This window comes from Centruroides vittatus, unplaced genomic scaffold (genome assembly GCF_030686945.1).
Source record: "Centruroides vittatus isolate TY-2023 unplaced genomic scaffold, ASM3068694v2 contig_790, whole genome shotgun sequence".
Classification (NCBI taxonomy): Eukaryota; Metazoa; Arthropoda; class Arachnida; order Scorpiones; family Buthidae; genus Centruroides; species Centruroides vittatus.
Window position 1 is genome coordinate 502,042 of NW_027122510.1, and position 16,490 is coordinate 518,531.

The 16,490-nt window shown below is 33.3% G+C and overlaps 1 protein-coding gene across 1 annotated transcript in view; it reads right to left on the bottom strand.

Moving 5' to 3' along the window:
- Positions 1 to 4,271: 4,271 nt before the first annotated feature.
- The window catches only part of Scgbeta (sarcoglycan beta), a 31,316-nt gene continuing 19,097 nt past the window's right edge, over positions 4,272 to 16,490 (bottom strand). Inside the window, exons 5-6 of the mRNA XM_067278087.1 lie at positions 16,045 to 16,179; positions 4,272 to 8,575 (exon numbers count right to left, since the gene is read on the bottom strand). Of these exons, the coding sequence (XP_067134188.1) occupies positions 8,366 to 8,575; positions 16,045 to 16,179 (345 nt within the window). The 3' untranslated portion in view covers positions 4,272 to 8,365. The remainder of the gene's footprint in view (positions 8,576 to 16,044; positions 16,180 to 16,490) is intronic.

Sequence of the window (16,490 nt, forward strand, 5' to 3'; positions counted from 1 at the left end):
ACAAAAAAATAATTTAAAAAAATATTTATTATTATATAGCCGTTAAAATAAATGAAACGTCTGTATTTTATAATTTGGAGTTATTATAAGTGCTGTATTTTTATCTATAACTATTCTTCGGTTTAATCAAGGAAGTTAAAACATCATAACAGTTTTCTTTCATTCCCGTATAACAACCAGGAAATATTTAAGTCACTACAACGGTGAAAGAAAGTGAAATTTTGGCTACTATTTCCTTGTATAATCAAAACACTAGCTTGTACTGTGTAGAATGTTAAGTGACTTTTGAAGTACAAAATGCCCTGAAGAATATTGTATTTAATCACATTTAACACAAATCCTTTCCATTGATATAAATATGCATTTAAGTTCTTATCGTTTTGATAATATTTGTTTTACTTTAACAAGAAGAATCCACAATCTTTTTTTTAAAAGAAACGATTGTAGACCCTTTAGATTTCCACAAAGAGGATCTATAACTTTCACAAGCACGAATTCTGGCTCCTCCATCCAAAAGTGTGATCCACAATCTTCTTTATATGGATCCAATGGTAGATAATCTACTGTCTCCATAAGGAAAAACCACACTTTTCTTTTCAAGAATCGATTACAGATACTCTATTCTTCTAACAGAAGGATCCACAATATATCTAGACCTATGTATTTCTTGCATTTGATTTGATGTCAGTTTACGTGGACTCAAAAAATCACTTAACATTCTATACACTACTGTTTTGATTATACAAGGAAATAGTAACGCAAAAATTTCACTTTCTTTCACCTTTGTAGTGACTTTTAAATATTTCCTGGTTGACTCAGTGTTGCTAAACTTCTGTCGTGAAAACCCCTAAAAGACTTGAAATGCCCCTAAACTAACAGAATTCCTCCTAAAACTGAAACAAGTTCCCTCTAAATACTCTAAATAGTTTTGCACAAGATGCAATGCATATCAAAAAATATATATATATATACTTTTTTGACAATCCATGGAAACAAAAATTTTCACTTTAGGGTGCAGGCAGCGTGGGACTGGAGCAAAAGCAACTGGTGCGAGAACACACGAGTCATGTGACTTTTAGAAGCTCCTCGTCGTCGCAAAAGCTTCACTAACCAATATGAACAGACTTTACACTTTTCCTAATCTATTTCTCCCCTAAATGTAGAAGAAAACCACGAAGTTGGCATCACTGCATTATTTCTTAAAACCCAACTCTCAGATAGAAAAAAATTTATTTGACAGCAGAAAAACTTCGAAGTATCAAACACAAATTCGTGTTAATAACAACCACTTGGCTTTTTTCCACCTTTATTTAGTTGATCTGGTGGTATTCGCCGTTTCTATAACAATGGCTATTGTTGATTTTTGTGAAACCGTGTTGTATTATTCTTCGAAGTATCAAACACAAATTCGTGTTAATAACAACCACTTGGCTTTTTTCCACCTTTATTTAGTTGATCTGGTGGTATTCGCCGTTTCTATAACAATGGCTATTGTTGATTTTTGTGAAACCGTGTTGTATTATTCTTCGAAGTATCAAACACAAATAGGTGGAAAACAAGCCAAGTGGTTGTTATTAACACGAATTTGTGTTTGATACTTCGAAGAATAATACAACACGGTTTCACAAAAATCAGCAGAAAAACTATTAATTCTGATTTAAATAATTTTATATTTTATACAATATTAAAAATTACATATGATACATTACGAAAAAATGAATTTAATTTCATTGAAAATATAATAGCTATATCGTAGAGCAGTGTTTCCCAAACTTTTGACATCTGTGTACCCTTTATATAATTTTCTTAATGCTGAGTACCCCTCGTCAAAAAATTGCATATACTTTAAATCAAAAACCAAAGATAACGAGGATATTCCATTTCTATATGCTGCTGCAATTGAAAAATCGAAAAAGCCAAAATAGAAGACTATGTGGAAAATATTGTTCCTAGATATAGCGATATGGACCTTAGGTCTCATTTTCGTCTTTCTAGAAGCACTGTCAAAGTAAGTCTCTGCTAAGAATTGTTAGTTGTAGCTACAGAAAAATTGGTTTATTCGGCATTTTTAGCTTTTTATTAATACTAAAGCACATAACAAACCTTTCCTGTTAGAAAAATCGCACAAAAGCTAAAAATACGCACGCGCACATTGTAACAATTCAATGTGTAGATACTGGAGGTTTTTGTGTGACACCGTTGTCTTGGCCATAGGGTGGAGGAATACACAGAATAACAGCACCCGGCGAAACCGCTGAGAAGTAACGAAGTTTTTTATTATTTTTCTATGTTTGTAATCGAAAAAAGTAAACTGCTTGTTGACCAGGAACAGCCGAAGCACGGTGCAGAGTATACCCCCACTAAACTCTTCCCGTACCCCTGGGGGTACGCGTACCACACTTTGGGAAACACTGTCGTAGAGTAATGCATGGAATAGCCATCACCTGGCGCATTTAAAGCCATCTGATAGTGAAAAATTAAACTAAATAGTGTACTTGTATTATTGAGAAACCAGTTATTGCGATTAATTTGTTTGTATACCGCAATCTTCTGAAGACAACTTACGAGGTCAGATCGCTGACATTGCAGTTACATGTGCAGCCCCGGTCACAGTATGCGATTTCCAGGCGCGCGGGCTACTGCAACCGCGACGGCTGTTCTCGTTAACTAGTAATCCCCCTCGAAAACCGGCGCGATTGCAACCGCAACTAGAAACAAAAAGTTTGTTCTACTCGCGCCGATTGCAAACGCGCATCCAATCAGCAAACGCCTTTGTGCCACGTCATACGGTGACAACATTGAAAATAGTTCGTCCTCATGGCGGTTAGTTAGAGGATTTATACTTTTACAGAATCGAGATTGATTGAGCTTATTCGGGCTCACGAATACCCGTGGGATTTTAATTCTTCGTTTTATCGAAGGTTTTATCTTTTTGTGTATTCTCGCCAAAATAATTGCCATTTTTATTTTATTCATTCCAGAAAAGGAACTGCTTATCATTTTAATAAGAAAAGTGGCTAAAATTCCGTAAATACTATGAAGTAGAACGTAAAATGTCGGTAAACTCACGGAAGTAGTCAAAAACAAGCTACTGTAATTTTATTGGTTTATTATGGGGTCACGTGTTTCCGAGTTGCAACGTCAACGAACAATGTGTGACCACGAGAAGACGCGCGCGACTCGCGCTTGTTGCAGTTGCGGTCGCTTGCGCGGCTGGAAATCCCAGTGTGACCAGGGCTTAAGGGAAACTGGCACCTGTTTGTGTGTTGAACGCGAAGAAACTCCACGTAGCTAGTCCGTTGGTGAGGCTTGAACCCACAACCAACTACCAGTATTCAGTGGTTTTATCCACTCGATCACTGATGGGCACTCCATCTTGAGACTTATCATGATTTTTACGATTTTTCCCTGTAATATAACACACTATAATAGCCTTAATTCCTTCAAACGAGGTTACAGACTTTTTTTCAACGCGCCGAAGACGACTGTCTATACAGTACTTGAGGGTGCGACATTGGAAATATTCATACTATTCGAATTTTCTTTTTTACTGATGCTATATTCGAAATTCGAGATCTCGAATATTCGCCCATCTATATGTATTTAGTAGAGAAAAAATATTCGCAAAATAAGTACTTTAAAAACTGAAATAACTTCAGAAAATAACACTATACAAAGTATTTTGTAGTTTGCTGAAAGTCAGATTTGGAGATGTCATGAGTCAGCCAGACACGTGGCATCTCCAAATCTGGCTTGTGGCATTGTTGCACCAATTTGTTGCATCATTTATTTCTCTCTCTTTCCAACCTGTGGGAACTAAGTTGGCCTTTTAATCATGCCAATCTTGGGTTTGGCCTGGCCCAAAATGTGTCCGACATCTGAGATATCGCCCATAAAAAAATCCTAGGTAGTCACTCTCGGGATTCAATCTTGGATCCTCTTTATCCACCTTGGCCATCCAACTTGCAGCATTGTCAAAATCCTTACCCTACTTCCTGTAAGTTCTACTTTTATTTGATAATCATACCATAAAATATCATATTCTACCATACTTTACCATTAAAAAAAATCAAGAAGAGAGTAATTTAAATGTTTGGTTTTGTCAAAATAAGTTAGAATAATAGAAGATAAAATTTGTTATCAAGTATCAACTTACTAAGGTATGTAATTATATAATAAAAACAATCAAATAATACCGTATATCATACTAACATTAATTTTATTAAAAATTCAATGTAACAAAATAACAATAATATAAATGTAAAACCATGGAACAAGATAAAAACGTGAGATTTAATGATCAAACTGTAAACAAATTCAAATATATGAATTTAAATTCTTCATTTAATGCTTACCATAGAAGAGTATAACATGTTAAAAGGAAATGGTAATTTTTTTCTTTTAAATAATTAAGTGTAGATCTTTCTACACCTTTCTTTAGTATTGGCAATACAATACTTGATGCATGTTGTCATACATGAATATACATAATGTTGTCATATATTAAAGAGTATTTAAATTGTAAATCATGTTCTAATTTTCCTGTTCATTTGCCTGAAGAAGATGGTAACACATCATTGAAAGTGGCTGCATAAAATTTGATAATTAAATCAAGTGTTTACGATGCCAAAAGACAGTTTTTTGGATTCATTTTACATAAATAAACTACACAAAGATACACTTAGTTATCTTATACACTCAAATTATAAAGTTTTATAATTAGTTGGCTTATATAATTTGTTGAATACAATTATATTAAATGGGATCAATCATTTAAAATATGCCAGCTGTTATTTTGCTTTTACTTGTAGATCATTTTATAAAATACATGCGTAACGTCCCTCTCACAGATTATTATTATTATTGTCATTATTCTAATTTAAAAGTAATGTCACTTATGTAGTTGTAGCATTCTCTCCCAGAGAACAATTCCTGTTAAAATCTGGCAAGTTTAAACGTTTCCCTTTGAATCCGTTAAAATATTAGACACTAATGACAAATACATTGCTCGCGATAACAAAGGTATGCAACATTGAGATATTGTATGAGAGCCTAACACTAGACTCGTCGATAAATGTTAACTATGGGTTCATTCAATAGGTAGGTAGTGCAGACATAACATTTTGAGAACTTCACAATTCAATTGCGACTTCTTGCATGATAAGAGAACTATGCAGGAAATCCTGCCACCACAAATCTAGCATTAAATGTTACTTCCATAGTGTTAACATTTTTTTGAAGTACACTGTATAATCACATTAAGTAAGCAAAGTGTAAAGTATATGTTCACGTTTGACTTTGAATAAAGTATGTTTGAAATCTTACATAGAACAACTTTACCAGAATATGATTGGAAGAGCTTATAACATTAGATCATCCTTATGAATTCTAGAGCTGATCTATGTATAATTGCAAACTTGTAAATTGTAGTTACTTACGGCTGGTGTCTCTGAAAGTTCAGATTTCAAATGTATCTTTCTGTTTTTCTGTGTTCAGATTTAGACTTGGGAGACTTAGTGAAACCTCCAGCAAAGAATCAAAATTTCTCGGAAATATAGAATAAATACTTTAAAACAAATATAAGCATGAGATGAATTTAAATGAGATTTGTTTTAATTTAAATAATTTATTCATAAAATTAATATGCTGTATATAACTCTGTTCTTTATAAATTACATGAAGCTGAAGATATCTACTAAAAAGCTGAAAATGTTTTTCCAACAAACATAATATTGACTGCCTTAATTACAATAAACAATTCTGCATGTTTATAGATTTTAATAATTTAAGGATAATTTACAATATTTGAAGCACTTGTAAACATTATCAGTATGATTATGTTCATTTGATGTATTTTAAAACTTCATATTTTATAAAAATCTCCCTTTAAAAAATGTATAAACAAAATAGCAGCTGATATATTTTTAATAATCTTCCCCTTTAATATTTCCCATGTCTAGATTCAATTTTTGTAGGAAAATCAAATCTACACAGACTATATATTCATTGCTAAATAGACACATGAAAAAAATTAAACTTTTACCGTTTTGTTTGTTTTAAAATACTAGATCTGATCAAAAAGTATCCACCTTATTTTTTACTTTGCAAGTATTAGCAAGCTGTAGAGGAAACTAGTCACATGACCACCTTGGACACTACTGCAAATGTGTGAATTTTGACAAGCCCACCCTACCCTGCAGTCACTGTCAATACAACTGCACTAGTTGCTTACATACAATCATCTTAGCGGAAAATGTCATGGTCTCCATGACCAAAGAAGCACGGCAATCGAGCAGCAATGTAAAGGTTGTGTTAACGTTTTTTCTGACCACCAGGGCATAGTTTATCATGAGTATGCCCTTCGTGGAAAAACTGACAAAAGAATACTATTCGACTGTTTTAAGGAGGATGCATGCATGCAGAATGGCAAGGAAAGGTGGTGTCGCAAACGCATCTTCGCCGCGCGGCAGCACAACCACACAAGCGGCAAGCCGCTTACATTTCAGCACATGCATTTAGTATTCGAGATGGCAAACGATACCAACACTGCCACTATCTACATATTTACAAATTTTGTTTTGTACGGCTTGCTTTATTTAGCTAAAAGATTTTGTCAAAGATTTGAACAAAGACTTTGGATTAGAGATATTTTCTTGGATTGAGAAAGAACTGGCTTATTCCTCGATAAAGAATACTATTTCAAGTAAGATTCAGTTGTTTTGTTCTTTGAATTAAATTATATATGATTATTTGTGTAAAATTTGTATTAAATTTATTATCCTTTCCTCTTTATTCTAATGTTAGTTATCTCGGTTAACAGCGTCAAACTTTCTGCCATTAAAACACCACGTGATTGTATTCTCTCATGTGACTACAAGATAAACTGTTATTGGCTGATAGAAATGCGTCTTGGAGGCGGTCGTCACAAAAGATAGAATTCAACCAACTTTTGTGGCATGAGAAAAGCAGCACAAAATCGACTTCTGTGGCGAGAAAAGGTGACGTCATTCTGCCACTTTTCCTTGCTGCGCTGCAACGTGTGCATCCTCCTTTATGTCTCCAATGAGATTCTGTTAGGTGTAAGAGACCACAGTTCTGACAATCTGACAACTAGTTCATAACATCAATGCTCTGGCTCACAAATCATATCTCATCCAGACATTCCTCACAGAACAGAGTATTGCACTGGTTCAGCAGCCTCCTTACTGGCCAGACATGGTTCTGGCTGACTTTTGGCTCTTTTTGAGACTCAAGACACCACTTAAAGAAAAAAGATTTCATGGTGTAGAGGGAATCAAGACAAATGCAACAGAGCATATGATGGAGTTCCCAATAAATGACTTTGAAAAATGCTTTCAACAATGGAAGCATTGCTGAGAGAAGTGTGTGAACTCAGAAGGGGCCTATTTTGAAAGGGACTACTGTTTAACCAAATAGATAGGCATGCATTTCTCCCCCAACCTCAGGTTGGATGCTTTTTGATCAGATCTTGTATACTGTACATACATCAATACTACATTTTCAAATTTCATATTACCATATACATTAGCATATAAGATGACCTCAAGCTCTTCACTTCATAATTCTTAGTTTGAGATTTTATTCCTGGAAGTATAGTTTTAACCATATAATATAACACTGACTCAACAGAATGCACTGACAGAACAGGATGCAGAACTCAGACAGAATTTCATACAGTTATAACAAAAAATTTACTCATTGTACACTCGAGAAAGTGTACAATGAGCAGTCATAAAGCAAATTCTGTGACAATAGTTTTCCAACATTTTTTGAAGCTGGCACTATAACTGGCTTACTTAGATTTGAGTAATACATCCAACAGTTTATTAAACTATAAATCAATTGGTATGAGGAAATCTTACAACACCTCTAAAAACTTGTTACAACACTGAGCTGTTGTGAATGGTTGAAACCACTGGTCTACTGTGTTGTCAAAATTTGTAACAGAATTTGTTACTGAATTACTTTTTTAAATTATTGTTCAATGACTCATTATTTTTTCTTTTATTATTCAATCTAAAATGCTAAATAATTTTAATATCAACATAAATATTAAAATATTCATCAATAACAATGATATAAAATCATTCTGTAGCTGAAAATACCACTTATGAATTTATTTGATGCAACTATTTCATATAGAATAAAAACTTTATGCAAAATTTGTTCCTTGTTACTCTGAATATACTAATTTTGCATTGAAACTTTAACCAGGTCTTATAATTTTAAAACCACTACATACAAATGTCAATAAAACATATATATATACGAGTATCTATCTACATTTCTAGAACAAATAAATTTCAATATTGCTCTATCACATATTAATGTTTACAGTCATATATTACGTACACGGATTGATACTTTCTGGAAAACGTACATCGTGGCAACCATATCCATGGTCTCGAACGGGAACACGAAAGATCCGTCCACTGGGTACACAAACACAAACTTTATACCAGCGAGGAGAGTTGTCTTGCGGTTCGGCAGCTAATGGTATTTTGTCTACAGGGATCATCACACCAAGACGTCCATCCAGTATAATGCTCTGATTCTAAAAAGTTTAATTATTTATGTTTCTGTTTTAGAACAGAACAGTAGTAACTAATAACAAAATTATAAAAAAATCGTATAATACTATTTATCAATAATATAAATTAGCAATAATTTCATTTTTATCAATTTACTAATTAATGATTAATTTCTCTCCTAACCTTAGTAATCATTATTAAAAATTAAAGTATTAATTATTGAAGACATAGTCTGTTGACATAGGAATCACCATTTATTCTATTTCAATGGTGATTCCTATTTCAACAGACAATGTCTCCTATATTTTTTCATTTTTAATAATTTAAATTTAATTACCATCTGGCATTATTCTACTTAGTAATTATTTCTAAATGCTAGATTGTTTTCAAATTAGAATTAAGCTAATTATTTATTAATCAAATTATGGAATTTGGATAAAAATATCTCCTGTATACCTACCAAAGATAACATGTTTGACAAAAAATGAAAATATATTGACACAACTACCTTCTCCCTGAACTTGCTACTTAGGAATCATGCATTTTCCATAAGAAAGGGACTAGCTATCACTGCTCTAGCAGCCTTTACAATGGAGAACAACATTCGGATCAATCTAAATGAAGCTGCCATCTTACAATCAACATGACAGTTTGCCCACCTTAACCCCTTAAAGCATTGAGGCTTAGCACTTTTTCCTACAATTAGTAGTTTTAATTTGTCGGTACCTGTCATATTTGAATAGCATAACACAGTACTGAGGTCCATTGCTCTTTTATATCCTGACAGCGCAATATGCTTAGGACACAAAGAGCCATACAGCGTAGCACGATAATAGAGACTGGTTTCGTCAGCATTGTAAATATCATCTGAACAAAACTTCTCTAAAAAAGTAAGAATTTTAGTTTTTTGCCATTGTTCAGCACTTACGTTATCTGCACTGCCCTTTTTGCCATGTGCTTTTTTGTATTTGATATTCTGTTTTGCTTTCTATTGAGACAACCAACCATCAGTTGCTTTAAAATCATTGTGGCTTAGTTTTTTACTGACTTTGTCTTCAACATTGGACTGCTGACATTTACGTCTCATCCACTAACCATAGAACACCATCGATCTAATGCTTCTTCAATTTCTGGATCCTTTCCATCACACTTTCTTTTGGATGTTTCTGGAATTTCCTTTTGTAATGCCCACTCCTCACACAGTTGATTTTCTTGTTGTAGGAGATGCACAATGCTAGATTTTGGTACACCAGTTATATCAACAAGTCTACAATGGCTGGTTTTTAATTTTATCCAGCAAAGCAATTTTACTTGAAAGTGTAAAATCATTTCTTGGCATCTTGGCAAAGATTTAAGAATTTTAAATAAAATTGACACTAAAACACCTTCCAAAAGAACTCTAGCTTTCTTCCAACTTGGTTGAGAAACATATAGTCACAAATCACACCTAAACTCAAATTTTCCAGCAAATAAACGTAAAAAACTAGCTGGAAAATTTGAGTTTAGGTGTGATTTGAGAACTCTATATATACGGTTCCAGTTTTTGATGAAGTTATATTTAATGGTTGAGAAACACTCGTAAAATTGTCTGGTGTCCTTGTCCCTTCACTTTTAAAGAGATTGTCCAACCAACGATGATCCAATCCAAAGCAGGGTCAGTAGCTGAAATTCAGGTCTGCCTCAGACAAGTTTCTGGTGTGATATGTCCCGCTATGCTGACTTCCCTCCGGAAAAGCCAAATTGCTTGAGCGAAAGACAAAATCAGTTTGTCTCTGCTAACTGTTAGACCTAAACAACATTAGTGTTTAAACCTAACTGCTGATATATTTTCGAAAGATCCCTAAAATATATCAAAAATTGCTAAATTCCTTTTCTTCTACTGTCCCAATTAAGCAAAAAGTTGTCCCAATTAAGTATTTAAATCATGTACAGTGGAACCTTGAATAATGTGCAAAACAAATTGTAAAAAACTAACTCGCCTAATGAGCAATGTTTTGCATAATGAGTGATAAGAAGAGAAAAAGTCCTGGATTGTGCACATGCTCCATCAGTCTGTGTATAGCACTCATTCCACTAACATCTTTGTGTCGCTTGTGATCAAACATTTTTCCAAACTTGTGTTCACACATAACTGCCTACCTCTAGTCAAATTAATTAATTTATAATATTTAATTATAACCTTTACATAGCCCAAGAATTTGGCATATCGTTTGGCGTGTTTATCAGACATATTATCTGTGACTTTTTTTTGTTTTCTGCAAATCGAATTCACATTCCAGGTTGGTTCATTTCGTGATAGAAGAAAAGATGATGATGATTCACACACCTAAACAATGTATATTTTATACTTTTCTTTGAACAAATGTTATACATAAAATACTTGAGTACTTTTTTGACATGGAACACATTATCGTATTTTACATTAATTTATATGGGAAAAAGTGTTTTGCCTAACGAGTGTTTCACATTACAAGTAAGGTTCTGGAACAAATTATGCTCGTTAAGTGAGATTCCACTGTATTAGTTTATTAGTTTGATTTCTATTCTTTGAGATTTGGCCCAATTAAATGGCTTTCCTGATTAACCGGTGGCCCAATTAAACAGAATCAACTGTATATGTATATATATATATATATATATATATATATATATATATTGTACAGAACATCAATTTTCCTTTTTTTTCAATTTTTTGTCATTTGTGACCAGAGCCGGCCCTACCATAGGGCAAACAGAGCAGCTGCTCCAGGCGCTAAGTCCTAGGGGGTGCCTCAGTGGTAAAGAAAATTAAAGAAAAAAGTTTTTTTCACTTTTGGATATTTTGATTTCAAGTGTGTGGCCAGTATGTGAATGGCCTTATCTGTTGAGATGCGCGCAGGTCAAGTGCGTGAGTGGAGTTCCACCCCCGCCTCAGTTACATCACCAGTGTTGCCGCCACAGGCGCTGCCATTTTAGTTGGCGAGTCCATTTCGAAGCGCCAGCACTGCCGAGCACGTTCCCGCGCTTTCTGTGTGAGTTTCACTTGTCAGCTGATGTGTGAGTATTTTTTTTATTCGTTAAGATATTCTTTCATACTTTACAGAGATACCTATGAGATGTACTGTACCTACTTTGTATTATAAAGAGTGTCCCAAAATTTACGCAAGATTTGCATTAAATAGAAAACACAGTTTTTTTTAAATTATAATTTCTTTATTGAATCATAAAGTACTGTACCTTAGGTCAACTCTTGCAGAAGACAAGCTTTCTAATTTAGCCTTGCTGTCCTTGAAAATGATATAGCTCAGACATTATCGTATGAGAAGATCATAAAAAAATTTGCAAATGCAAAAGTGCGTAAGCAGCGATTTAATTAAAACTTTTTCTCCAGTGATTTAAGTAGTTTATTATTGTTGTTATTATTAGGAGCCTGTAGCCTGAATAGTTAAGAATTTTATAAGTATTGTTACATTAATTAGTGAACATAATAAATAAGTACCAGTATCAAAGTTGATAATGCTTATTGATCTTGTCAATAAATATTGACTGAATTTTCATTTACTAGTTACTAAAATAATACCAATGAGTGATCTCATTATAAAAGTAATATTTGTGATAAAGAAATGTACCTTAATCCTACATATATTTTTTTTCATTCTATATGAACTGTTCCTATAGGTACTGTGAGGAGTGCAGTGCCAACGAGTATGGATGTTTTCTATCGACAAATTAGACAGATACTTAATTAAGATGTCCAAATCTTCAAAGTTACTTGCTTGCATGCATCACTGATATAAATCAGGGGCAACCAAGGGGGTGCCATAATAGGATCACGCTCCATCCTAAGACTTGCCTCGGGCCGGTACCGTGTGTGACATTGCAACTAATCATATCATTGTTCTTTTTGTTTAAAAAATTTAATTCTAATTGCAATCACTGTCCAAATTTATTAGGTTAAACCTAATGATGACTGTTTAAAACAGTTGAAAACATAAAACAACTACAGTGCCTGTGACCAGTGTGCTTCTTCTCCAAGGAAATCAGAGGACTTTGCAAATGTTTTCGAACCTAGTCTGGTTCTTCTTCAGGCGTAACGGAATTCTGTATTCTAAATTTAAATTTCCCGTCAAAGTTGACCATTGTTTTAGAAAAAAAATTTGTTCTGGAATGTTGTCACGTGTAACGGATGTAATCATATTGGACCTGAGCGATGAGAGTATAGTGCTACTTTAGAGATTTATTGAGGAAGGCCTCCCATGCTGTTGATAATGTGATTTCATCTTTAAAATTAATACAGTGCATATTGCTGTGGGTGTTGAGGAATATGTATATAGCCTCGATCCATTTGAGGTGTTCTTGGCGGAACATGGAGTGAATAACTCTGGCTCGGGGGAATAGAGGCTCTATCTCTGGGTTGGATGAATAGACCGCTAGGGCGGTGTTTTTTCTATGATGTATGGTGTCCGCTTTGTGTTCATTAATCCTCGTTTCTAAGTTGCGTTTAGTAGATCCGATGTAGATGGCTTCGCTGTTGTCTCTGTGGTTGATGATAGGTACAGAGTATACCCCGGAAGTCTGTTTCTATCAGGAGCATCTTTTCCGTTCCTAAGCCACTCGAAAATAGTGGTGCACCTCCTAAATGCTAAGCAGAGATTCTTCTTCTTCGCTATCTGGTAGTATATGGACTTAAGTGCTGGGTTGTACGTGATCGGTACATAGTTAACAGGGGAATCATTGGAAGGAGAGGTGTGTGTGGATATATGTTGTAGTACCTTGTTTTGTCATTTTGCGTGCAATGTTGTGATAGCTGTGTTGTTTAGCTATTCTCTTTATGCGTCGCATTTTAGAGTTGAAGACTGTCTGTGAGGAGGAATGCGTATGTGCCCTTTTGATTAATGCCTTAAAAGCTGCCATCTTGTACTGCGGTGGATCGCAGGACAACATAGCAGTGTTCCAGAACAAATTTTTTTTTCTAAAACAACGGTCAACTTCGACGGGAAATTTAAATTTAGAATACAAAATTCCATTATGCCTGAAGAAAAACCAGACTAGGTTCGAAAACGTTTGCGAAGTCCTCTGATTTCCTTGGAGAAGAAGCACAATGGTCACAGGCACTGTAGTTGATTTATGTACTTCTTATTTTAACTCTCTCCAGTGTTTATTTATCCTTTCTATTTCTATTACAGTTGAAAACATTAGTTTGTCTATTGAAGTGCACATTTTGCTGAATTTCTGGTGTTAGTGTATTAATTTGAACAAAATTTGGCATAAAGATGAGAGATTAAGCCACTCTCTTATGTTAACATTAAAATTAGAAATTAATTTTGAATTTTAATTAAATAGTTTAGAAAATTCTAAAAAAAAACTCAACAGAGAACAGTATTTGAACTTTCAATTTGTTTTTACTGTGCAGATGTATTACCAGTTATTTTATGTTAAATTAAAGTCTCTATCATAACATTGCTAATAATATAAGAAAATAATATATAAAAATTATATAATAATATGTTGCTAGTACATGGATATAATAAACTTATGTGAAAATTTGTCTCAATATACTTTATTTACTTAAACATATCTAATATTTAATAAAATATTCAGGTAAATAACTGTCTTATATTCTCTTGACGTACCCTATTAAAACGCAATCAAAAACGCATCTAAAATAGTATAATAAAAGCCGAGTTCTTCACAGTAAGCCTTAATCCCGTCACTTTTCCCGCTGGGAAATATCGAAAAATCCCTTTTTAGTGTATATTCTGTTGACGTAACCTATTTAAAACGCAATTAAAAACGCAAAAAACACATGTAAAATAGTATAATAGAAGCCGAGTTCTTCACGGTAAGCCTTAATCCCGTCCATCTCCCCCCACTGGGGGAATTTCGACATGTATATTATATAAAAACACGTGCGTATTCGAATGCAACGTTGTGTCAAAATTTCAAAGGAATCGGTAGGAACAAACGAACGTTATATTTTATTTATATTAATATTTATATTAAGTAATAATTTTAATAAAATAGGAATAATTAATAGTTATTCTCCTAACCTCACTCAGACTCTATTACACTGTAAGACAACAACACCTTGATGCTGAGAACCTTTAACTTTAATCATAAACAAACGTTTTCGGCCCATTCCATGGCCATCGTCAGGCTAACAACATTCGAATACTGTTCCGAATAACCAATTTCAAATTTAAATAAAATACAAAAGAACTCACGCGCGATGCTAAACAACGTAAACTAAAACTAATATAAACAACATAGAAAAGAACAAACGAACGTTATATATTATTTATATAGATAGATAGAAAATGATCTGCTTCAGTCCATTCTCACAGAAAAGCATAATGCCTGACAGAAAAGCAAACTTACGTCGTCGGAAGTTAGCGCCATCTGTTGGACATAAAAGCCTTAATTCATATATAAATATATTTTTGAAAGGGGGGAGATGGTGCAAGGGGTATGAAAAATAGATAGTAGCCGATTCTAAAAAAAAACTCAACAGAGAACAGTATTTGAACTTTCAATTTGTTTTTACTGTGCAGATGTATTACCAGTTATTTTATGTTAAATTAAAGTCTCTATCATAACATTGCTAATAATATAAGAAAATAATATATAAAAATTATATAATAATATGTTGCTAGTACATGGATATAATAAACTTATGTGAAAATTTGTCTCAATATACTTTATTTACTTAAACATATCTAATATTTAATAAAATATTCAGGTAAATAACTGTCTTAATTGAAAGAGATAGCAATAAATTTTTCAGATGTGAACTACAGTTTAAGTTCTATACAGAATGATTAATACAGGATAGAATGCAAATACGTGGTTTTAGAACAACAGCATTAATTATTATAAAACTATTTTTAGATTAATAAAAATTTTTAAAATATTGACAGGCATCAATTAATTAGTGAAGATGGGAGTTTAGCATATTGTGCCTACTCACAGCTCTTGATCAAATTATCAATTCCATGGCATTTCTCAGAGTTTGTGAAACAGATGAAGTCAATCCAACTTGCAATTACTTTCAGCAAAATAGTGCAATATGCACACATCCACAGAATCCGTTGTGTTAAACAAGAGTTTGTTTGTCAATAGGATGATCTTAAAAGGTCTGAGATTATCGTAATCACACTAACTTAATACCTCTTGATTTCTTTTTATGAAATTTTTGCAGAAATTAATATACTGTAAAAATCCTTGTATGTTTGACTTATTGAAAGAAAACATCAAAAATGAAATCAAGCAAATTGACATTATAATGCCAAGATATACTACTGAAAGCATGCAAAGGAGTGTTGAAATATATCTGACAAAGAACAAAAGACCCTTTGAGCATTTGATGTGAGTTCTTGTACAGTATTAAACAAGATAATAGTCAATTGTATATTATATTTGTTTACCAATTCTGGTTATAACCAAATATTTGGATATCATTCTACATAAATTAAATGTACAATAAAGTGCTTACAATTTATTAAATTAAACTCACCACACTTTTAAAATGTAAATCTTGACCAGCTACCCATATAATCTCTTTGCCTTCCACTGTTAATCCTTCATTTCCCTTTAGCATGACTTGATATGGAGAGGAAACTTCCAAAGACTGATTTGTTCCACTTGTAATCTAAAATTACAAATTGGCATAATCATATATTTACTCTTACATTCTACTATTACTAAAAAATATTAATGCTCCCTTTTCAATACTATTTTACTACTAATATTTGTATCACAGACTATACGTGGTACGATCCAAAAGTTTGGGGAATGCAGTAATCTATGACAACAAAAGCATGTATTTGAAGTTACAGCGTATGAAATGGATTCTACCAAACCACCTCTACGTGTTCAGGTTAATTTCACCCATGTCATGTGATTAAACCGCGAGCGCTGCTGTTTTTTACCGGAGATAGTTTCCTTTGTTCCGCAACGTAA